This window comes from Epinephelus fuscoguttatus, linkage group LG23 (genome assembly GCF_011397635.1).
Source record: "Epinephelus fuscoguttatus linkage group LG23, E.fuscoguttatus.final_Chr_v1".
Taxonomy (NCBI): domain Eukaryota; kingdom Metazoa; phylum Chordata; class Actinopteri; order Perciformes; family Serranidae; genus Epinephelus; species Epinephelus fuscoguttatus.
Genome location: NC_064774.1, coordinates 3,753,831 through 3,778,076, shown reverse-complemented (window position 1 = coordinate 3,778,076; position 24,246 = coordinate 3,753,831). Strand labels below are relative to the sequence as shown.

Below are 24,246 nucleotides of genomic sequence, written 5' to 3'. Positions count from 1 at the left end.
TGCTGCACTTTGATGTTTGCTCCTCAGGGAGGCGCTACAGGCAAACTAACATGCTGCTCTGTGCTGTTTTTAATAAAGAGACACTTTCAACTGAGAACAGAAAGTTGTATTTTAACATTTTAAATTCAAATAGGCCTACAGCTTTCAGTTCTGATTATGGTTTATTTCCCTTCAGATTCACTTTAAAGGCTCTTTAACTGTTGAGGTCACTCATAAAACTGAATAATTAAAATATAGATTCATGTGTTTGTCAGTTAAAAATATCAGAAAACATCAGACATCAGAGCTGTCGATGAAGCTGTGACTGACAGTGAGGTCCAATCCTGTGGAGTGACAGCAGGAGGAGGCGGGGCCACAGAGGTAATAGTTCTGTATGTGTTTTATTGTTAAAAGTCACGTTCATGTAAATCACAGTGTGCTGTATGTCGTCATGTGTGAAACGTGCTGTGTAAGCCGAGCTGACTGGACAGTGCGTATCTGTGTCACGGAGGGCTGATGGGACAGCAGGGATTAGGACTTCATTACCCAGCATGCCGAGTGCGTTTGTAAAATCCCTAAAGAGGATTTCTGTGGATCAGAGAGACGACATGCCGCTGAAGAGAGAAGGTGAGACCATTTTATTACAAACAAACACTATCATGCTGTGTGTGTCTATTACCGTCCGTGCATAAGTGTGTTTATTGTGAGTTGTGTCTGTGTTATCTCTCCTCCTCATTCTTTGCTCTTCTTCCTCACCAGTTTGTTTTTGTCTCGTCATCAGTGATGTTTATTACTCTGTGTGATGTCATTCTCTCATGTAGGCCCACTCATATACTACTATTACTACTGCTACTGCTGCTGCTGCTGCTGTGTATAAACTTTGCTGACACACAGATTTATATTAATTTATAATAAAGTCTGAGTGAACGTCAGAGTCATTTGGTTAAATCAAACGGTCGGAAACTTTTCTGACTCTAAACTTGAGTCTGAACTGAACGAAGAGTGAATCGTGAAGAACTGAACTCTGTTGCCTCAGAGCACAAAACCAGTTTAATGAACAGTGAGTGAGGGGCTGCAGCTCCCCCTGCTGGGCTGTGGACTCAGTTCTGGACACTTTGGTTCTGAACTACAGTTGCACACAAAAGTGTGGGCACCCCCGGTCACTTTTTTTTTTTTTTTTTTACTGTAAATAGTTCAGTAAGTAGAAGAGCTGATCTCCAAAAGGCATGACGTTAAAGGTGAAACATGATTTTCAACATTTTAATCAAGATCAGCGTTTTATTTTTATTTTGTGCAATTTTAGAGTGAGAAAAAGGAAGGACCACCATCCAAAAGTCTGGGCACCCAAGACATTGGAGCTCTCAGACAACTTTTCCCAGGGTCTCAGACCTTAATGAGCTTGTTAGGGCTCTGGCTTGTTCACAGTCATTGTTAGGAAAGGCCAGGTGATGCAAATTTCAAAGCTTTATAAATACTCTGACTCCTGAAACCTTGTCCCAACAACCAGCAGCCATGAGCACTCTGAAAACTAAAATACCTGATGAAGACCATAAGAAGATAGCAAAGTGTTTTCAGGTTATTAAGAAATGGACGTTAACAGGAACTGTGGAGGTCAAGCTGAAAACTTTCTGAGAGAGCTGCTTGTAGGATTGTTAGAAAGGCAAATCAAAACCCTGTTTGACTGCAAAAGACCTGCAGGAAGATTTCTCAGACTCTGGAGTGGGGGTGCACTGTTCTACTGTGCAGACACACTTGGACAAATATGACCTCCATGGAAGAGTCATCAGAAGAAAACATTTCCTGTGTCCTCACCACTTAATTCAGCCTTAGACATTTTGCAAAGGAACATCGAAACAAGCCTGATGCTTTTTGGAAACAAGTCCTGTGGACTGATGAAGGTAGAATAAAACTTTCTGGACACAATGAGCAAAGGTATGTTTGGAGAGCAAACTGTTAAACCCAGGGGTGGATGGATGATGCTTTGGGCTTGTGTTGCAGCCAGTGGCACGGGGAACATTTCACAGGTAGAGGGAAGAATGGATTCACTTAAATTCCAGACATCACAGCATCTGTTAAAAAAGCTGCAGATGAAGAGAGGATGGCTTCTACAACAGGACAATGATCCTAAACACACCTCCAGATCCACAATGGACGACCTCAAGAGGAGCCAGCTGAAGGTTTGGCCACGCCCCTCACAGTCCCCCGACCTCATTAAACATCTGTGGATAGAGCTCAAAGAGCCGTGCATGAAGACGGAACAAGGATCTCACAGAGCTAGAAGCCTTTTGCAGGACGAATGAGTGAAAATCCTCCAAACAAGAACTGAAAGACTCTGAGCTGGATACACAAACTGTCTGTCAAGCTGTGGTACTTAACAAAGGGGGGGCGCTATTAAGTACCGACCATGCAGAGTGCCCAAACCTTTGCGTCAGGCCCTTTTCCTGTTTTATTTTTGGAGAGTTCATCTTCTACTCACATAACTACTTATGATAAATGAAATTTTGATTTTGCCCAGACTTTTGCTTGCCTCTGTACATGTTTCATAAATCCATGTCCCTGTTTGTGACTGTACGACACACTCATCCTCCTTCTTGTGTCTGCCCGCTGTGTTTGACTGATGCATTGTTGCATTGGTTTGTTGCAGTCTGGACTGGTTGATTCATTAAAGAGATAGCTCAGATTTTAGTAGAGTTGTATGAGGTGCTTATCCATAGTCAGTGTATTATATCCCGTTTACACCAAAATTAGCATGTGTACGCAGATGTTTTAAAACTCAGGTCAACCCAGTAAAAGTAGGTGGTGGGCTCCCTTCCCCATTGCCAGTAGACCAGAGCTGTGCACATGACTCTGCTGCAGACGAGTATGCCTTTCTGTATGTGTAACATTGACGTTACAGAGAGGCCGGAGTCCGGTTGAGTCCAGTGGAGTCTAGTAAGGTCAAGGACAATCTAGTAGAAACCAGCAGAGTCTAGTCAGGTCTGGTAGAGTCTACTAGGGTCTAGTAGGGTCTGGTTGAGTCCAGTAGAGTCCAGTAAAGTCTAGTAGGGTCTTGTAGAGTCTGATAGAGTCAAGTCTGGTAGAGTCCGGGGAGTCCAGTGGAGTCTAGTTGGGGCTGGTAGGGTCTAGTAGAATCTAGTAGGGTCTAGTAGAGTATGGTAGAGTGCAGAGGAATCCAGTAGGGTCAAAGACAGTCCAGTTAAGTCCAGTCGAGTGTAGTAGGGTCTGGTAGGGTCTAGTAGAGTCTAATAGGGTCTAGAAGAGTCCAGTAGGGTTCAGTAGAGTCAAGTAGGGTCTGGTTGGGTCTATTAGGGTCTAGCAGAGTGTAGGGGGTCTAGTAGAGTATGGTAGAGTGCAGTAGAATCTAGTAGGGTCAAGGACAGTCTAGTAGAGTCAAGCAGAGTCTAGTGGGGTCTGGTAGAGTCCAGTAGAGTCTAGTAGGGTCTGTTAGAGTCCGATAGAGTCCAGTAGAGTATAATAGGGTCTAGTAGAGTCTGACAGAGTGTAGTAGAGTCTAGTAGGGTATGGTAGAGTCTGGTAGAGTCCAGTGGAGTCTAGTAGGGTCCTGGACAGACAAGTAGAGTCTGGTAGAATCTATTAGGGTCCAGGACAGTCCAGTAGATGATACATAGATGAGTGATAGAGTCTATGACGATCCAGTGAGTTTCAGTAGAGTCCAGTAAGAACTGTATTTGGTGGTCATCCTCAGATACTGAGCGTGCTCTGCAGGTGATGGAGGCCTGTCAGGCCGGTGCTGCTGAAGGGGTCAAAGGTCGTGCTGAGAAACTGCTGAACATCTTCCAGAGTGACCTGTTTCAAGCCCTGCTGGGTAACACACACACACACACACACACACACACACACACACACACACACTATGTTAATCTAACAGTGTCATCAGTGTGACATCACAGACACATCAGTGCTCAGTGATTGGACCAGATCGTTACCTCACATGCAGGGATTAGTCCTGAGAGTAATCAACGCTTTAACTGTGATTCTCTGCTCTGATTGGTCGATCACATCAGCAGGTTCACAGTCAGAGGTCAGACCTGAATGGACAGATATAAATCAAATATAAATACACATACCTGTGACTGTTATACTATCAAATATAATGTCTTAAGATGATTTTGACTCAGGCATTCATGTAAAAGCAGGAGAGTGTGAGAAAGTGATTGTGAGAAATGCTTGTCACAATGAGCCAGAGCCCAAAGTGACACCTTCACAATGTTTGTTTAATCTCAACAATATTACTAATACACTACAGTTATTAACATTACTACTAACACATTACAATTGGGCATTATTACTGACACTACAGTTATTAACATTACTACTAACACATTACAGTAATTAACATTACCACTAACATATTACAGTTATTAACATTACTACTAACACATTACAGTTATTAACATTATTATTAACACATTACAATTGGGCATTATTACTGACACATTACAATTATTAACATTACCACTAACACATTACAGTAATCAACATTACTACTAATACATCACAGTTATTAACAATACTACTAATACATTACAGTTATCAACATTAATACTAATACATTGCAGTTATAAACAATACTACTAATACATTGCAGTTATTAACATTATTATTAATACATTAGTTATTAACATTATTACTAATACAGTGATTAACATTATTACTAATACATTACAGTTATTAACATTATTACTACACATTACAGTTATCAACATTATTACTAATACACTGCAGTTATAAACAATACTACTAATACATTACAGTTATCAACATTATTACTAATACACTGCAGTTATAAACAATACTACTAATACATTACAGTTATTAACATTATTATTAATACATTTGTTATTAACATTATTACTGAAACAACAATCATTAACATTATGATAAATACATTACAGTTATATTATTAATAATACACTACAATTATTAACATTATTACCAAAACATTACAGTGATTAACATTATTACTAATGTAATGTAGTTATTAACATTATTACTAATAAATAATGATTATTAACATTATTACTGACACATTACAAATACTCACATTTTTCGGAACACATTACATGTATCAACGTTATTACTTATACAGTTTGTGAAGCTGGAACCATGAAATGTTTTTACAGGGAAATAAATAGTTTCACATTCATTTTCTGTCAGTCCACTCACTGATTAATAGACTAATTGATTAATGGACTAACAGATTAATAGACTGATTAATTATTGGATTAACAGCTTAATAGACTAATTGATTACTGGACTAACAGTTTAATAGACTAAATAATTATTAGACTAACAGATTAATAGACTAATTGATTAGTGGACTAACGGTTTCAGCTGGACTTGTACAAACGGTTTATAACCAGAATTTGTATACTCCTCATGTTTTAATCTGTAAAGTCAGAAGGAAAACAACTGTGTGTGTGTGTGTGTGTGTGTGTGTGTGTGTGTGTGCGTGTATGCAGACATACAGGAGTTCTACGAGCTGACAGTTTGTGAGAACCAGACGACGAGCCGACCGCACACACCTGGACAGGTATGAACACACACACACACACACACACACACACACACACACACACACACACACACACACACATCCTCTCTCCATCTCTCTCTCTTATCCACATGGCAACACCCATCGCTGTTACCTAGCAACAGCTGCAGCAGCATTACCGGGGCAACAGCTGCATAACACCATGGCAACAGGAGCCCAACCCCCACCTCCTCCTCCTCCTCCTCCTCCTCTCTCTCATCAACCAGCAGTGACTCAAGGAGGTGTACCCCCCCCCTCCAAAAACACACACCAGTCTTCATCTTCATCCCCCCCCGTCTCTCTCTCTCTCTCTCTCTCTCTCTCTCTCTCTCTCTCTGTATCTCTCCCTCTCTCTCTCTCCCTCGCTCGCCCGGCGCTGACAGACGGAGGGATAGAGGAGGCGAGTGAGCGGGCGAGCGAGGACAGACAGACAGACGAACGAGGAGAGAGAGAGAGAGAGAGAGAGAGAGAGGGGGAGGGTGACAAAGAGAGAGAGCGAGAGAGAGAGATCAAGCATGAGTGTGTGAGTGTGTGTGTGAAAATGTGTGTGTGTGAGTGTGTGTGTGTGTGAGTGTGTGTGTGTGTGTGTGGATATGGACTGCCTCTGCATTGTCACCACCAAGGTAAGAGCAGACCGCCCGCATGCATCCGCTAAAACACACACACACACACACCCACTAACATGTTTTATGAGGACACACATGTTGGTCCTCATAAAACATGTGCACGTGCGCGTGTGTGTCCTCATAAACCATCAAAGCCGGTTGTCATGTGTGTGTGTTTGATGCTTCCGTCATGTTTTCATTCACTACCCAGCGTCTCTCTCTGTCTCTCTCTATCTTCACATGTGTGTGTGAGTGTGTGTTTGGTTTTGTGTGTGTGTGGTTAGCGTGGCCACATTAGCATGTATGTTAGCTACAGGCTAGCCCCAGCCTGTAGCTAGCTGTTAGCAGGGCCGTAGCCGGGATATTCACCTCAGCACATGTGTAAACAGCACATGTGGTTTTCAGACGTTTCACATGATGCGGCCACTTTTTATCTTAAATTTGAACCATAAATTAAATGTTCGATCTTTATCAACGTGTTTAAATTTAAATGCAACAGGTCATATGCTGTACTCAAGACGGAGGTGTTGGTAAAATGCACTGTCACTCTGATCTATGGCATTCATTCCTGTCTTGTCAGTAAACTGTTCACATCGATGTTTATTAAAGTAAAATGGAGATAACTATTGTCGGGAGTCGATCTGAATTAAGGCACCAAACCATCTGAGAAGTAATGAACTCAAGAACATAGATGGAGAGATCATGGATCAAGGGCCGACTTTCTTAAATGCAACTTTACGTCACATTAGCGTGTCACTGAATGAAGCATTGGAGGCGTCATGAATGACTGTCGGTTGACTAACACAGTTTAGGATTGGTCCATGTGGGCTGCTATCATGTTTGCTCTCATGTTCAAACTTTTGCACAAGGTACAAGGTATGGATCTTGAGTGAACAACTTCTACAAACAAGATCCTTATTATGTTGCAGACAAGAATACACCTTCAAGATCTTGTTCACAGAACGTATTAACTTATTGGTACAACATATGGCTTTTGTCCAAAAGAGCTATGATAAAAAATCTAATCTTTCAGGACTTTGGGACGACCTGCTTTTAAGTTATTTCACATGTGAAACTTCAAACATCACATGTAAACCAACAATTTTCTGGTTATGGTTTAGTCTTGTATTTGCTGATGTTTTACATCTGGTTTGGTCGAATATTTACTCGTGTTTTAACTCTGGTCTTCTCGTATATAACTGCTGTTTTGAATTTGAATTGTTTGAGCTCTGGTTAAATTGGATATTTACTGGTGTTTTAGCTTTGCTTTTGGTCATATGTTCACTGGTGTTTTAGCTTTGGATTGGTCATATATTTTCTAGTGTTTCAGCTCAGATTTGGTCAAATATCTACTGGTCATTTAGCTCTGGTTTGGTTGAATATTTACTGCTGCTATGGATTTCCTTTGGTTTTTTAACACTGGTTTGGTCGTATATTTACTGGTGTTTTAGCACTGGTGTTGTCGTAGTGTATATTCACTGCTGTTTTGTGTCTGGTTTAAATGGATATTAACTGGTGTTTTAGATCTGGTTTGGGTGTATATTTATTGGTTCTTTAATTAAGGCTTGGTTGTATACTGGTGTTTTAGCTAAGGTTTGGTTGATCTATTTACTTGAAATAAAATAGAATGTGATAGAATGATTTTGGTGTATATTTGCTGGTCTTATAGGTTAAACATGGTTAAACACAGAATTTTCCATCACAAACTCAGGCTTAATGATAACTAATGCTTTAGTTGCTTAGTTTTAGGGAAGGTTTGGTTGTCTATTTACTGGTGTTTTAATTAAGGCTTGCTCATATATTTAACAGCGCTTTAGCTGCTTAGTTTTAGCTGGTGTTTATTCATACATTTACTCATGTTTTAGCTACGGTTTGGTTGTATAATTACTGGTGTTTTAATCAGCCGAACGACACATAGTGCGTCCAAATTCACAGCCGTTCTTCTCTGTTGATTTTCTCCATGACGGTGCATCATAGTGCACTAGCGTGTGAAACAGCGGAACTGTAGCTTTCCGACAAGACCAAGCACTTGTCGGTAATCCAATGTTTTCACAGCGAAAAAAACTGATAAAGTTACACTAAAATGATGTATAACAGAGCTTTCATACAGCTCTGCACACACATTACTCTTGGATGGATTACTTGCAAATGCAGGCTTGCACAGAAATGCCACACATATCACATGAAAGCGTAGGACTAGAGCTTTTATGCTGTCATCTCATCACGCTATAAATCCAGATTAATTGTCTACAAAATAAAAACCTGATGAATTTCTTTACAATCCATTACACAGATCTTGTTATCAGTCACTTCATATAGTGAGGAATATCGTATCTTACCACGTCTTAGGCTTGCGTGTGTTTCTCCCTGTCTATGCACATTTGTAGTCCGGCTTTCAAGATGCAAATATCTCCATATTGTCCAGTTGACACTCCATCAAACTTTGTATGACAAGACCAGCCACTTCACCTTTGCGCACCCAGACAACTGCAGCCTAACTATGCATGCATGACAGGGCCGTAGTCACCATATACATTTAGGGGGACATGTGCCCCCCCCCCATATGCCCGAAATGTCCCCCCAATATATAACTGAAACTGAAAAACAATTATTATCTTGGAGGACATCATTGCACTTGGTTGACTATTTTTCTATGATCTTAGATATAAATATTGCATGTTTCTTTCAGGTAAAACACATTTTTGACTTGTGAATGAGTCAATGGAATTTCTTGCAATAATGAAAAAATACTGGCAATCATGTCCGCCTGGCACAAACCACATGTTTTGGACAGCTGTGAAGTGACAGAATGTCCCAGCATCATGGTTCTTATATTGCCAGATTCCAGAGAGTCTCCCCTCTTCATATATGGCAGAATATGTCTTCTTCCAACTTGCTATGCTGAGATACATGTAAAAATGTAAGAATTTAGTCACATGGATATATTGATTGATATAAAAATTAATATAAAATACAGGCACATAGAAGGACATGGAATGATGGCAAATCTGGTTAGCCCAGATTGTCCTAAAAAAACAAGATATAGCATGTGTATGTAGCCTTTATAATGACTGTGATATGAGCTTAAAAGTAAAGGCAGTAAAAATACCCCAAAAACGCCTAGGGCCCATAGGGTTAAGGCTTGGTCATATATTTAACGGTGCTTTAGCTGCTTACTTTGAGCAGATGTTTATTCATACATTTACTCGTGTTTGGTCGTATATTTCCTGGTGTTTTAGCTAAGGTTTGGTCGTATATTTACTGGTGTTTTAGCTGATGTTTATTCATGCCTTTACTGGTGTTTTAGCTAAGGTTTGGTCGTATAGTTACTGGTGTTTTAGCTGATGTTTATTCATGCCTTTACTGGTGTTTTAGCTGATGTTTATTCATGCCTTTACTGGTGTTTTAGCTGATGTTTATTCATGCCTTTACTGGTGTTTTAGCTGATGTTTATTCATGCCTTTACTGGTGTTTTAGCTGATGTTTATTCATGCCTTTACTGGTGTTTTAGCTAAGGTTTGGTCGTATATTTACTGGTGTTTTAGCTAAGGTTTGGTCGTATAGTTACTGGTGTTTTAGCTGATGTTTATTCATGCCTTTACTGGTGTTTTAGCTAAGGTTTGGTCGTATATTTACTGGTGTTTTAGCTAAGGTTTGGTCATATAGTTACTGGTGTTTTAGCTAAGGTTTGGTCGTATAGTTACTGGTGTTTTAGCTGATGTTTATTCATGCCTTTACTGGTGTTTTAGCTAAGGTTTGGTCGTATATTTACTTGTGTTTTAGCTAAGGTTTGGTCGTATATTTACTGGTGTTTTAGCTAAGGTTTGGTCGTATAGTTACTGGTGTTTTAGCTGATGTTTATTCATGCCTTTACTGGTGTTTTAGCTGATGTTTATTCATGCCTTTACTGGTGTTTTAGCTAAGGTTTGGTCGTATATTTACTTGTGTTTTAGCTAAGGTTTGGTCGTATAGTTACTGGTGTTTTAGCTAAGGTTTGGTTGTATATTTACTGGTGTTTTAGCTAAGGTTTGGTCGTATAGTTACTGGTGTTTCAGCGGATGTTTATTCATACCTTTACTGGTGTTTTAGCTAAGGTTTGGTCATATATTTCCTGGTGTTTTAGCTAAGGTTTGGTCGTATATTTATTTGTGTTTTAGCTAAGGTTTGGTCGTATAGTTACTGGTGTTTTAGCTAAGGTTTGGTCGTATAGTTACTGGTGTTTTAGCTAAGGTTTGGTCGTATAGTTACTGGTGTTTTAGCTAAGGTTTGGTCGTATATTTACTGGTGTTTTAGCTAAGGTTTGGCCATACATTAACTGATGTTTAATCTGAAATCTATTCATACATTTACTGGTGTTTTAGCTAAGGTTTGGCCATACATTAACTGATGTTTAATCTGAAATCTATTCATACATTTACTGGTGTTTTAATTAAGGTTTGGTAACGTCAGTATATTTACTTTTGCTTTAGTTAGGGCTTGGGTGAGTATTTGCTGGTGTTTTAGCTCTGGCTTGGTCACAAATGCACTTTTTTAGCTAACGTGTATGATACTTCTGTTTTAGCTAAGGTTTGGTTTACTGTTGTTTCTGCTCTGGTTTGATTAAATATTTACTGATGTTTTAGCTCTTCGTTTGGCTGTATATGTTTTGTGATTTAGCACTGGTGTGGTTGTATATTTGCTGCCCATTGATACCTTAACATGCGGACTGAAAGAGTTGAAGAATAAACTACAGATCTTCTTATGAGTGAACCACCTGCTCTACCTCCTGATTATTTTAATGTATTTAATGTATTATTATTATTATCATTATATATTGTTTCTTTTTAGACCAGTTGTGTCCAGTTTAGTTTTCATGATCTGTGGTTGAATCTGAACAAAGATCAACAACCTACACAACAATCAGATAATACACTGTGGTGATGGTTGTCGTTGTGAGTGTATTGAACACGTTAGCAGTGTTTTAACAGTGTGTGTAGAGTAGCGTGTGCAGCCACATGTCTGTCAGAGACACACGTGTAAACACAGACTGTAATTAGCGGCCAGGCAGATCTCCAGCAACACGTCAACACACTTCACACACACAGGGAGACGTATTTATAGACTCTTAATGAGCCGCTTAATTCCTCGCTGTCTGAAACTGATCCAGAGTTAGATCACTGTGATGCTTCATGAGGTCACAGGTCAACGCTTACATCATCATTCCTCTTCTTCATGTTGTACTTTTAACTGGTTTATACTGGACTGACGGACAGGTGGACAGACAGACAGGTTGGAGTCCAGTGTGAGATGTAGGCGGCAGGTTTTGAGGAATAAAAATGAGGACACTGAGTGAGTCTGACAGAGCTACAGGAGTCACATGATGCACATCAGGATCAGACGGTGAATCTGATGTGTGAAGAATGGACCAACATGGACCAGCTCTGTCTCTCTGTCTTGTCTCTAAGTCTCTCTGTCCATCTGTCTGTCTCTCTGTCTGTCTGTGTCTTTATGAATTGAGGCTGGCTCCTCCTCTGTCCAGTGATGTCAGTTGCCGGGCAACGGGCGCTCTCAGGGCCTTCTTGTTACTATGGTAACCGCATCACCATCTCTGCCTCTCATTCTCTACTTTCTCTTCTCCCTTTCTTTCTTCTTTTCTTCGTCTTCTCTCCGTCCTCCCCCTCGTTCCCTCCCTCCATTTGACTCTCCGGAGGAGGTTTGGAATCGAAATGAGTCTTTAGGTCACCTTGGTGTGTGTGCGTGTGTGTGTGTGTGTGTGTGTGTGTGTGTGCGTGTGTGTGTGTGCGTGTGAGACGATGATGTCATGGATTATTAGCCAATCAGGAGTTTTTACCTGACTGTGACAGTGTGACAGAGAGTGTTGCACAGTGTGTGTTGTCTGGGTCTGTTCTTATGAATGGATGAATGAATCTGAATATTCAAATATAACATTTTTATTTTATTCATCTATGAATCCCTTAACAAGAATATAACCAAGTTCAACAGCCTCAAACAAGACGATAAAGTCCAACGACCTCAACCAAGACATAACAAAGTCCCAACACCTACAAATTAGATGATAAAGTCCCTGCATCCTCAAACGAGATGATAAAGTCACAATGTTTTTAAAGCGAGATGATAACAAGTCCCAATGTCTTCAAACGAGATGATACCAATGTCCCAATGTCCTCAAACAAGATGATACAAAGTTCCAATGTCCTAAAACAAGACACAAAGTCCCAACACCCACATATTAGATGATAAAGTCCCAGTGTCCTCAAACAAGACAATAACAAAGTCCCAGTGTCCTCAAACAAGACAATAACAAAGTTCCAGTGTCCTCAAATGATACAATAAAGTCCCTATGCCCTCAAACGAGATGATAAAGTCACAACATTTTTCAGCGAGACGATAACAAGTCCCAGTGTCCTAAAACGAAATGATAATTAAGTCCCAATGTCCTCAAATGAGATAACAAAGTCCCAGTGTCCTCAAACAAGACAATAATTAAGTCCTGATGTCCTAAAATGAGATGATGATTAATTCCCAATGTCCTCAAATAAGACGATAACAAAGTCCCAATGTCCTCAAACAAGACAATAATTAAGTCCCAGTGTCCTAAAATGAGATGATGATTAATTCCCAATGTCCTCAAATAAGACGATAACAAAGTCCCAATGTCCTCAAACGAGACGATAATTAAGTCCCAATGTCCTAAGATGAGATGATGATTAATTCCCAATGTCCTCAAACAAGACAATAATTAAGTCCCAATGTCCTCAAATGAGATAACAAAGTCCCAATGTCCTCAAACAAGACAATAATTAAGTCCCAGTGTCCTAAAATGAGATGATGATTAATTCCCAATGTCCTCAAATAAGACAATAACAAAGTCCCAATGTCCTCAAACAAGACAATAATTAATTCCCAATGTCCTTAGATGAGATGATGATTAATTCCCAATGTCCTCAAATAAGACGATAACAAAGTCCCAATGTCCTCAAAAGAGACAATAACAAAGTCCCAATGTCTTCAAATGAGATGATAACAAAGATCCAACGTCCTCAAATAGAGACGATAACAAAGTATCGATGTCCTCAAATAAGACGACAATTAAGCCCCAAAGTCCTGAAATGAGGTAGCAATAAAGCCCAAACGCCCCCCAAAAAGATGACAATTAAGCCCCAATGTCCTCAAATAAGTACTTCCTAATTAACAGTGACTTAACTTGTTACTGTTGCTAAAATTGGTCAAGTTTGTTGCCTTATCAAGCCACAAATGTTATTAAGACTAAATTAACAAGTTTCATCCATAAAATGTGATCAGGTTTTGGATCTTGTCCACTTTTGTGTCGGGGGCGACTGCAGACTGACTGGGCAGAGATGGCTGCCATCTTGTTGCAACACAGATTAATGTGTTGTGCTGTTGCCACCACTAGATGGCACAAAGACGTGTCCTTGAACGAGGACAACAGGTCTAAGTTAAGCAGAAGATATAAGATGAATCAAACCCAAAATGTGATGTCTTATATGAGGACACAGGGTCTCCTGGAGATCCTTGCAGAAGTCGTTGGAGTTCTTGAGGGGGTTGTTGGGGTCCATAAGGGGGATCTGGAGGTTCTTGGGAGGTACTGCAGCTCCCTCGTCCTGCATCAGTGATGACAGCCGATTAAATGTTACAGTAGAACTGGTGGCCATAGAATAAACTTTGATGATAATGGGAGTACTGGACATACTAGTATCAGTTCACATGCATCTACTATAGCGAAAAAATGCTAACAGCTAACACCTGATGTGATCTGTGTCTCTGCAGAAGTATCGTTACCAAGACGATGAGACTCCGCCTATCGATCCCAGCCCCGGTCACATGACCCACGGACGCAGCACCGAGCTGAGCCACGCACACCTGGACGGATACACACACCCTGCCGCACTCACTGTACGCATGCACACACACACACACACACACACACACACACACACACACACACACACGTTCAGTCAGTCACACAGTGTTTGTAAGGACATTTTTAGGGACTCCTGAGAGGTCCTTGAGAACATTCTGGGGATCATTGAGGATGGTCCAGAAGGTTTCAGTGGTTAGTGAACAACAAGAGGTTCTAGAGTCCTTGACAAGGTTTCAGAGGTCCTTGATGAGCTTTAAGAGATCCTTGAAAACATTCTAGGGGTCACTGAGGATGGTCCAGAAGGTTTCAGTGGTTAGTGAACAACAAGAGGTTCTAGAGTCCTTGACAAGGTTTCAGAGGTCCTTGATGAGCTTTAAGAGATCCTTGAAAACATTCTAGGGGTCACTGAGGAGGGTCCAGAAGGTTTCAGTGATCAGTCAAAAAGTTAAAGAGGTTCTGGAGTCCTTGAGAGAGTTCCAGAGGTCCTTAAAGAGGTTTTTGAGGTGTTTAATAAAACCCAGTGTGCTTAAACATGTTTTCAGATTAGATGCATTTCTTTACTCCACCAGCATGACACAGCGACACACAGTGTGTGTGTGGTGGATGTGCACAGACCGATACAGGTCAATACAAATTACTGTGAACTTTTCTTATTTCTGTTTTTATCAATAGAATCAGTTTCTACTCTGCTGTCTCCACCAGAGGGCACACCTGGACGGATACACACACCCTGCCGCACTCACTGTACGCATGCACACACACACACACACACACACACACACGTTCAGTCAGTCACACAGTGTTTGTAAGGACATTTTTAGGGACTCCTGAGAGGTCCTTGAGAACATTCTGGGGATCATTGAGGATGGTCCAGAAGGTTTCAGTGGTTAGTGAACAACAAGAGGTTCTAGAGTCCTTGACAAGGTTTCAGAGGTCCTTGATGAGCTTTAAGAGATCCTTGAAAACATTCTAGGGGTCACTGAGGATGGTCCAGAAGGTTTCAGTGGTTAGTGAACAACAAGAGGTTCTAGAGTCCTTGACAAGGTTTCAGAGGTCCTTGATGAGCTTTAAGAGATCCTTGAAAACATTCTAGGGGTCACTGAGGAGGGTCCAGAAGGTTTCAGTGATCAGTCAAAAAGTTAAAGAGGTTCTGGAGTCCTTGAGAGAGTTCCAGAGGTCCTTAAAGAGGTTTTTGAGGTGTTTAATAAAACCCAGTGTGCTTAAACATGTTTTCAGATTAGATGCATTTCTTTACTCCACCAGCATGACACAGCGACACACAGTGTGTGTGTGGTGGATGTGCACGGACCGATACAGGTCAATACAAATTACTGTGAACTTTTCTTATTTCTGTTTTTATCAATAGAATCAGTTTCTACTCTGCTGTCTCCACCAGAGGGCGCTGTTCACCGCAAACTGACCTGTTTGCTGCAAACTGTTCTCAGCACTCACAGCTCAAACTAAACTGACATACTCTAAGAAAGACACGTTTTTGTTTCAGCTGACAGGTCTCAGTCCTTGAGGAGTCTTTGAGAACATTCCTAAGGTTGCAGGAACCCTAAGGGGATTTGAGATGTCCTTTGAGAGGTTCCAGAGGGTCTTGACAAGGTTCTAAGGGTCCTAGAGGATGCTCCATGGGCTGCTGAGTAGGCTCTAATGATCATTAAGAAGTTTTTGAGGAAATGTTTATGGTCCTTGAGGGAGGCTCAAAGGTCCATGGGGAGGTTCTAAATGTCCCTGGAAACAGTTTAAAGGTCACTGACAAAGTTCTGGTGAGATGAGGAAGTTTGAGGACATTCTTGGGGCTCTTTGGGGTTAAGGAGTTTATAGGAGTACTTGAGATAGCACTATGAGTCCTTATGCAGGTATGAGACATCCTTAATAAGGTTTGACAAGGCCTTGAGGAAGTTTGAGATGCTATAGGGCAGGTTTATGAGGTCCTTGAGGATGTTCTAGGGGTTCTTGAGGTTTTACTATGGTTCTTAAGCAGGCGCGCCAGGTCCTTGGGGGCATTGTTAGAGTTTAGGAGGTTAAAGGAGTGATTGAGATGGTACTATGGATCCTTGAACAAGTTTAACAGGTCCTTGAGTAGATTTGAGAGGTTCTTGAGTGTGTTTAAGAGGTCCTTGAGGACATTGTCGAAGTTTAGGAGGTTATAGGTGCTTGAGGTGGTATTATGGCTCTTTATACATGTTTGAGACATTCTTGAGCAGGCTTTACGGGTCCTTGAGGACGTTCTAGGAGTTTAGGGGCTTACAGGAGTACTCAAGAATGTACTATGGGGGCAATCTCTAGCTGACTTGATAAAGTGGGCACCCCATATAGGCTGAGTCCTTGCAGCAGCTTGGGTTTGATTAGGACTCGCAGCCTTTCACTGCGTGTCATTTCCTGTCTCTCTCCCACCTGTACAGTCTATCTTCAGCTGTGGTGTCAGTGAAGGAAAAAGCTCCCAAACATGTTTTAAAATGGTGGCAATATGGGTCCTTAAGAAGTTTTGAAAGGTCTCTGAGTAAGTTTAAAAGTTCTTTGAGCAGAGTTTGAGAGGTCATCATAGACATTCAAGGGGGTCGTGGGATCCTGGCACCCTGAGTCGTTGAGCAGGTTTGACAGGTCCTTGAGGATGCTTCAGGGCTATAGGCGGTTATAGGAGAGCTTGGGATGGTACTGTGTGTCCTTGAGCCGGTTTGACAGGTCCTTGAGCAGGTTTGACAGGTTCTTGAGGACATTCAAGGGCTTTAGGAGATTATATTACAGCTTGGGATGGTACTATGGCTCATTGAACATGTTTGACAGGTCCTTGAGGATGCTTCAGGGCTATAGACAGTTATAGGAGAGCTTGGGATGGTACTGTGTGTCCTCAAGCTGGTTTGACAGGTCCTTGAGCAGGTTTGACAGGTCCTTGAGGATGCTTCAGGGCTATAGGCGGTTATAGGAGAGCTTGGGATGGTACTGTGTGTCCTTGAGCCGGTTTGACAGGTCCTTGAGCAGGTTTGACAGGTTCTTGAGGACATTCAAGGGCTTTAGGAGATTATATTACAGCTTGGGATGGTACTATGGCTCATTGAACATGTTTGACAGGTCCTTGAGGATGCTTCAGGGCTATAGACAGTTATAGGAGAGCTTGGGATGGTACTGTGTGTCCTCAAGCTGGTTTGACAGGTCCTTGAGCAGGTTTGACAGGTCCTTGAGAATGCTTCAGGGCTATAGGCGGTTATAGGAGAGCTTGGGATGGTACTGTGTGTCCTTGAGCCGGTTTGACAGGTCCTTGAGCAGGTTTGACAGGTTCTTGAGGACATTCAAGGGCTTTAGGAGATTATATTACAGCTTGGGATGGTACTATGGCTCATTGAACATGTTTGACAGGTCCTTGAGGATGCTTCAGGGCTATAGACAGTTATAGGAGAGCTTGGGATGGTACTGTGTGTCCTCAAGCTGGTTTGACAGGTCCTTGAGCAGGTTTGACAGGTCCTTGAGAATGCTTCAGGGCTATAGACGGTTATAGGAGAGCTTGGGATGGTACTGTGTGTCCTTAAGCTGGTTTGACAGGTCCTTGAGCAGGTTTGACAGGTCCTTGAACATGTTTGACAGGTCCTTGAGGATGCTTCAGGGCTATAGACAGTTATAGGAGAGCTTGGGATGGTACTGTGTGTCCCCAAGCTGGTTTGACAGGTCCTTGAGCAGGTTTGACAGGTCCTTGAGGATGTTCAAGGGCTTTAGGAGGTTATATTACAGCTTGGGATGGTACTGTGGATCACTGAACATGTTTGACAGGTCCTTGAGGACGTTTCAGGGCTATAGACGGTTATAGGAGAGCTTGGAATGGTACTGTGTGTCCTTGAGCCGGTTTGACAGGTCCTTGAGCAGGTTTGACAAGTCCTTGAGGATGTTCAAGGGCTTTAGGAGGTTATATTAGAGCTTGGGATGGTACTGTGGATCACTGAGCATGTTTGACAGGTCCTTGAGGACACTCTGGGGCTTTAGGCGTTTATAGGAAAGCCTTAGACCGTACTGTGGGTCCTTGAAGAGGATTTTTTGGGGGGTATGTCTGAGATCAGATCTCAGATCAGAGTCCAGCTGGTTTGTTGAGGTCAGCTGTTCCATGTTATTAATATTCACTGAGCTCAGATCAGTCCTTCCTCCTCCTTCATCATCATCCTCCTCTTAATTACTGACACTCACACACTCAGCAGCAGCGTGGGCTGCTCCTGCCCACTCTGCATCTGATGCATCCCTCTGCCTTTTTTTTTTCACCCTGCTCCACCGTCACCATGGCAACGGCAAGAATGGAAGGGGGGGGGGTTGTTACCATGGCAACAACATTAGCCTGAATGTGTGTGTGTGTGTGTGTGTGTGTGTGTGTGTGTGTGTGTGTGTGTTTGTTGAAATCATTCTTTTTGTCAGAATTCAATTACTCTGTGCGTCTCTGTCTCTGTCTTTGTCTCTCTGTCTGTCTCACTGTCTCCCTCTGTGTCTCTCTGTCTCTCTGTCCCTGTCTGTCTCTCTGTCTCACGGCCGGTGGCAGAGTGACATCACAGAGGGGAGGGGATTCCTTCAGAGCGGTAGAGAGGGAGAGAATGTGGCAGAGAGACACAGGGACGTAGAGAGGAGAGAGAGAGAGAGAGAGAGAGAGAGAGAGAGAGAGAGAGAGAGGTGTGCAGCGGAGCGTCAGGAGGGTCGAGCAAAGAGAGATAGAGAGAGTGAGAGAGTGAGAGAGTGAGCGGGTGAGCGGAGGAGGAACGAGGGATGACAGAGAGGGCGAGCGACACACAGACTCTCTCTCTCTTTTTCTGTTTTCTGTTTTCGTTTCTCTTCATCAGACGGACGATTCTTCATCTTCATTTTCATCCTCATCCTCATCTTCATCACCTCCCTCTCTCTCCCCCTCTCTGGATAAACGAGGGAGGATGGAGTGATGCTCTGAGCTGTCCGTCATGTCTCTCTGCTTCGTTAACGCGTCCAGGAAACGACACCTAACGAGCTTCTTCTCCTCCTGCTGCTGCCGCTGAGAGCCTCCTCTCCCTCTGTGTGTCTCTTCTTCTCTGGTGGCTGGTTAATTATTCATCCGTCACTCCGTCAGTCTTTATGTAACAGCCGTCCTCCTGAAGACAGAGAGAGAGAGAGAGAGACAGACAGGCAGAGAGAGAGAGACAGGAAGTGATGTTTGTGTCGGTGTGGTACGCCAAGAAGATGGGAAGACGATTCATCAACAACGTGAGGCGTGCAAAGAGACACAGGCAGAGGATGATGGTAGGAACCTTTCATTAACGGGGAACTTTAATGTTGGATTGGTTTTGGCGCCCCCTGTGGACAGATGAAGACGAAGGTGCTGTGTCGTGCATTCGTTTCAGAAGCTCACGTTGTCGCTATGTTTCTTTTTTAACCAGATGTGTGCAGGATGCAGAGCGGTGAGGTCATGTATGTGTGGAGGGGGAGGGGCCTTCAGTGGAAGCAGTCATGTTGTAACGAGGACAAAGTTTCAGGAGGCGGGTCTAATGTTGCTCTCCTGTCTTCTCTGACTCGTGTTCTGGTAATGGGTAATGGGTTTTTGCTCTGCGTGCATGTCGAAGGTCAAAGGTCGGGTGGATGGTTGGGCTCTATCTTCCTGAACCTGGCTAACTTTTGTTAGCTACAGGACTGTTAGCTTCCACTGAAGCTAGCAGCTACACTGCACATTTAGGTCCTGTCCACACGTATGCGCACATATTTTACCTTCAATTTAAAGAAAAAAATTGTCCACACAATATTTTTTAAAAAGTATTTTTCCATCCATGTAAAGTAAAATTCTGTCCACATGTATAAAGACATTTTTTAGTCGTCATTCTTAGAATTCAGTTGACCAGTTGGGTGTTAGCTTTAGGTAAAGCTGTATATAAAAGCCAAAGACTACAGGACTGTTAGCATCCACTGATGCCAGTAACTCGACATCTTTGATTTTTGTGAGCTACCCAACTGTTTTATCTAAAGTTAGCACTAGAGTTATCATGACTTAAGTGACTGTGAGCTTCAACTGAAGTTAGCAACAACAGTGTTAGCATTGTTCCTGGTGGTCCAGCCGTGTTCCTCATAGTTCAGGTTTGCTCCTTTTGGTCCAGCCGTGTTCCTCATAGTTCAGGTTTGTTCCTGGTGGTCCAGCCGTGTTCCTCATAGTTCAGGTTTGCTCCTTTTGGTCCAGCCGTGTTCCTCATAGTTCAGGTTTGTTCCTGGTGGTCCAGCCTTGTTCCTTGTGGTCCAGCCTTGTTCCTCATAGTTCAGGTTTGCTCCTGGTGGTCCAGCCTTGTTCCTCGTGGTTCAGGATCATTCCTTATGGTTCACGTTTGTTTCTCAAGGTTCAAGTTTGTTCCTCGTAGTCTAGGCTTGCTCCTCATGGTCCAGAATCATACCTCATCTTTCATGTTTGTTACTTGTGGTCCAGAATTGCTTCTCGTGGTTTTGGGTTTCTTTGTCATGGTTAGACTTTTTTTTTTATTGTGGTTCTTATTAGGGTTCAGGTTTGCCCCGCATTAGTTCAGGTTTGCCCCGTGTTGGTCCAGGTTTGTTCTGTTCCTTACAGACTGCAGCTGTATCAGTACTGCACACTCACTCAGTTCTGGACTCTGCCATGAACGCAGAGCGGTTTTCATGTTTTTGACCTTTTCTTAACAACCCTCTGTCATCTCACACCATGTGGTCGAGGGACATAGACTCAGAGTGGCAGAACCGCAGAGAGAGAGAGAGAGAGAGAGAGAGAGAGAGAGAGCTGTCATGGGAAATGAGAAAGAGGTTTAATTAATTCAGAGTGAACTGTAACAGTGTCTCTGCTGCTGTCAGTCTACCTCTCCTGCCCTCCCCCCTCTGTCTCTGTTATATAACTCTATTGAAGCTCCTCCAGATTCTCCAGAGACAAACACAATGAGGACAGTGAGCGCTGTAGTGTCGACAGCTGTGCAGCCTGCAGGGACTCAGGGTTCACCGTGTTACCGACAGACTGACAGACAGTTTCACCTCATTATAAACAGACTCTGTTGGTCTCATTTGGCCTTCCGAAGCTGTCTGACAGCTGCTCATTTATTACGGACAGTTTAAGTAACTGAACTGATGACAACCAAAACGTCGGCCGGTGCTGCTTAATAATTTTGGGAATTGAACTCCCTGGAATAAATCTGAAGTGACGAGTTTTGGTGTGATCCTAGATTTAAATCTAAGCTTCAAGTCCCACATTAACGAGGTGACGAACCCATCATTTCTCCACCTCAGAAACAGAATATAGCCAAGGTACAACCATTCTAAATGGAAAAGATGCAGAGAAACTGATTCCTGTCTTTAATTCAAGCCGACTCGACTACTGTAAAGCACTTTTTACCAGCCGTCCAAAAAACACCACTGAGTAGGGCCGGGCAATATGGACAAAAATTCATATCTCAGTATTTACAGGTTGACTGGTGATACACTATGTATATCTCGGTATTTTCTAAGAAATGGGCAACATGTTTTCAGTCGCAAATCAAAGCCACATTTGAGATGTCACAAGCAGTTTTACAAAAACAGACTGTGATAAAGATAAAATGCAAAGACAGGGATTTTTTCTGTAAAGTGCTGTGAAGTTTAGTTGATTCTAAACACACATTAAACACACATTAAACATGGCTTAATAGAGACAGTTTCAAACACAAGTACACAAATCAGCTTCACTATAACTCGCAGCATTCACAGACAAACACTTGTCTTTATCTGGACACATTTTCCCCACAAATACAACATGCTAACGTTATTAGCACAAGCCTATGGCATTTTACATTGTATAAATTAGCCTAGCAGCTAGTGATCTTTTCCTCTTCTCATATAAAACCAGGGACAACAGCAACATTTAACAAAGGTAATTACAGTAATTACAAGGTAATTACAACTCACAAGATTAACCAACAAAACAACTGTCTTATACTAAACACTTTTTCCGAAGAAATTTAACATGCTAACGTTATTAGCACAAGCCTGTGGCATTTTACATTGTATAAATTAGTCTAGCAGCTAGCAAACTTTTCACCTACTGATATGAAGTCAGGGACAACAGCAACATTCAACAAACGTAACATTACATGCTAACGTTATTAGCACAAGCCTATGGCATTTTACATTGTATAAATTAGCCAAGCAATTAGCGGAGATTTCCTCTGCTCATATGGGACTTAAAAATACTATATTGTGTAGAGGCTTTCTTCACAGTCTGTTGTTTCTTATCTGTGACATTTAAGTAAATAATTGCTTTCAGAAACAGACAGGAGGTCTGCGTCGCTGTGACGCGTGGTTACATTTCTGAGGAGGTGCACGTCAGGCTATGTCTCTAAAAAGTGTTGCTGGAGAACTTGTGAGTGAGTGAGGGGGGTGGCGCTGTGTGGAGACTGTGAGAAAGGAGAGATGCACACTAGTAAGCGTCGTGTAACGCCCTATATCGATATAAACAGTGTTGTCTAAGTTTATATCTTGCTTAAAAGTATATCGATATGTCGTACATAGTCGTTATATCGCCCAGCCCTACCACTGAGAGACTTCAGCTCATTCAAAACTCTGCAGCTCGACTGTGAACCAGAACCAAGAGGAGACACATCAGGCCAGCCAGAGCTGCTCTGCACTGACTTCCTGTTACATTAAGAACTGATTTTAAGCTCCTCCTCCTTGTATACAAAGCCCTACATGGGCTGGGACTGAGCTACATCGCTAACTCCCTTATTAACTTTTTGCCACTGCGATCATCTGCTGCTGGTTTTTTGGAGGTTCCTAGAAACGGCAGGAAGAAGATCAGAGATGCAGCCTTTGTCAATTACGCCCCAAAGCTTTGGAACACTGTACCTATAGATATCAGGGAAGCTAGCTAATTTTAAAAGAAAGCTAAAAATATATGGTTTACTTTTGCCTTTAACTAGCTCTGACTTTCCTCATACAGGTCTGAAACTCCTTTTTATGCTTCATGCTGCTGCAGCTCTTTTAAAATCTTTGATTTTATGATTTATAATTTTACAACTCTATGATTTTATGAATCAGTTAATCCGTGTTTTAAACTGTTTTAAATGTCCTGTTGTATTGCATTGCCTTGTTCGTCTGTTTTAGTTCTTATAGTGCCCTTATTGTGAAGACCTTTGTCTTGCATTTCTTGTATGAAAGGTGCTATATAAATACAGTTTATTATTATTATTATAGTAACTAAAGGGCAGCACATGTTGGTGGCATCGTGACATTAACTATACGGAGAGAAATAGGGATGTTGTGGTCTGAGGGGAGAACATGATGAAGCCGTTTCTGGAGAGTTGAAGCGTGTTGATGCTGACGGTGACGTATCCTGACGAGGTGACACACTTTAGGGATCGTTGACGCTAACGTTTCAAAGCTGAGAAACAAGGCAGACGTGAGTCCTGCTGTGTATCAGTCCCTAGTATGATCAGATGATATTCCAACAGTGCTAACTTTAAAGACTAACCTTCTGTTTCTACTGTGAAATTTAAAGAACAGCTTTGCTACAGTTTATTCCAGCTCGTTAGAGGCATTCCTGGAGCTTGTTCCTGTTTGAATCTGCACACGTTTTGATGCTAAGCTTCCAGGTTGTTTTACCAGTGACTGCTGCTTTCTTCTGTTCTTATTCAGTTGTTGCTCAGAGGGATCTTTGTCTCTTGTTTGAACCATTGTGCAGCATTTTGTTCTCCATGTACAAAGCAAACCCTTCATGCCCACAAAAAAATATGGAGTGTCTCTTTGCATAGTTACACACAGCTCTTCAGCTACTTACACCCATCTCCCTGTGATGCATTATTATGGATCCCACTGCTTGCTGTGATTGGCTAGCACTTGTCATGACAGCATGCCAAGGTCAGAAGCAGTTAGGATTAGGGCAAAGAGGTCATGGATAGGGCTAGTACTAGCCAATCTTAAATATTCTCTCAGATTATAGTGGGAAATTTACAAGAAAAAAAAACCTCACAAATGTACTACCAGAAAGTCAGGTGATGTAGTGTAAGGAGCAACACAGTCCACATTGGGTGTAAGAGGTTGTGGATGAATAAGTTAAGCAGACTGGGTTCCATCTGAGTCAATGTTGGCTTATTAGTTTTTGACTTAGTTGATTTATTTTCAGTTTTTAGAATGTGTCAAGCTGCTGAATGAACACTGCGTACATAAACTTTGGCAGAATAATGGATTAGAGCCGTTCGCCTTAACGTTATATTTCAACATTGCTAGGACACTAAAAAGCCACATTGGAT

At 42.0% G+C, this 24,246-nt stretch overlaps 1 protein-coding gene across 3 annotated transcripts in view; it reads left to right on the top strand.

Annotated features, from left to right (window-relative positions):
- Positions 1–5,898: 5,898 nt before the first annotated feature.
- The window catches only part of dlg4b (discs, large homolog 4b (Drosophila)), a 29,220-nt gene continuing 10,872 nt past the window's right edge, over positions 5,899–24,246 (top strand). Inside the window, exons 1-2 of one of the 3 annotated variants that reach the window (XM_049568931.1) lie at positions 5,899–6,156; positions 13,927–14,052. In XM_049568931.1, the coding sequence (XP_049424888.1) occupies positions 6,127–6,156; positions 13,927–14,052 (156 nt within the window). In that variant the 5' untranslated portion in view covers positions 5,899–6,126. Of the gene's footprint in view, positions 6,157–13,926; positions 14,053–14,736; positions 14,765–18,669; positions 19,268–24,246 lie in introns of those variants that run through there. The other 2 variants (XM_049568933.1, XM_049568932.1) reach the window with 2 other exon arrangements.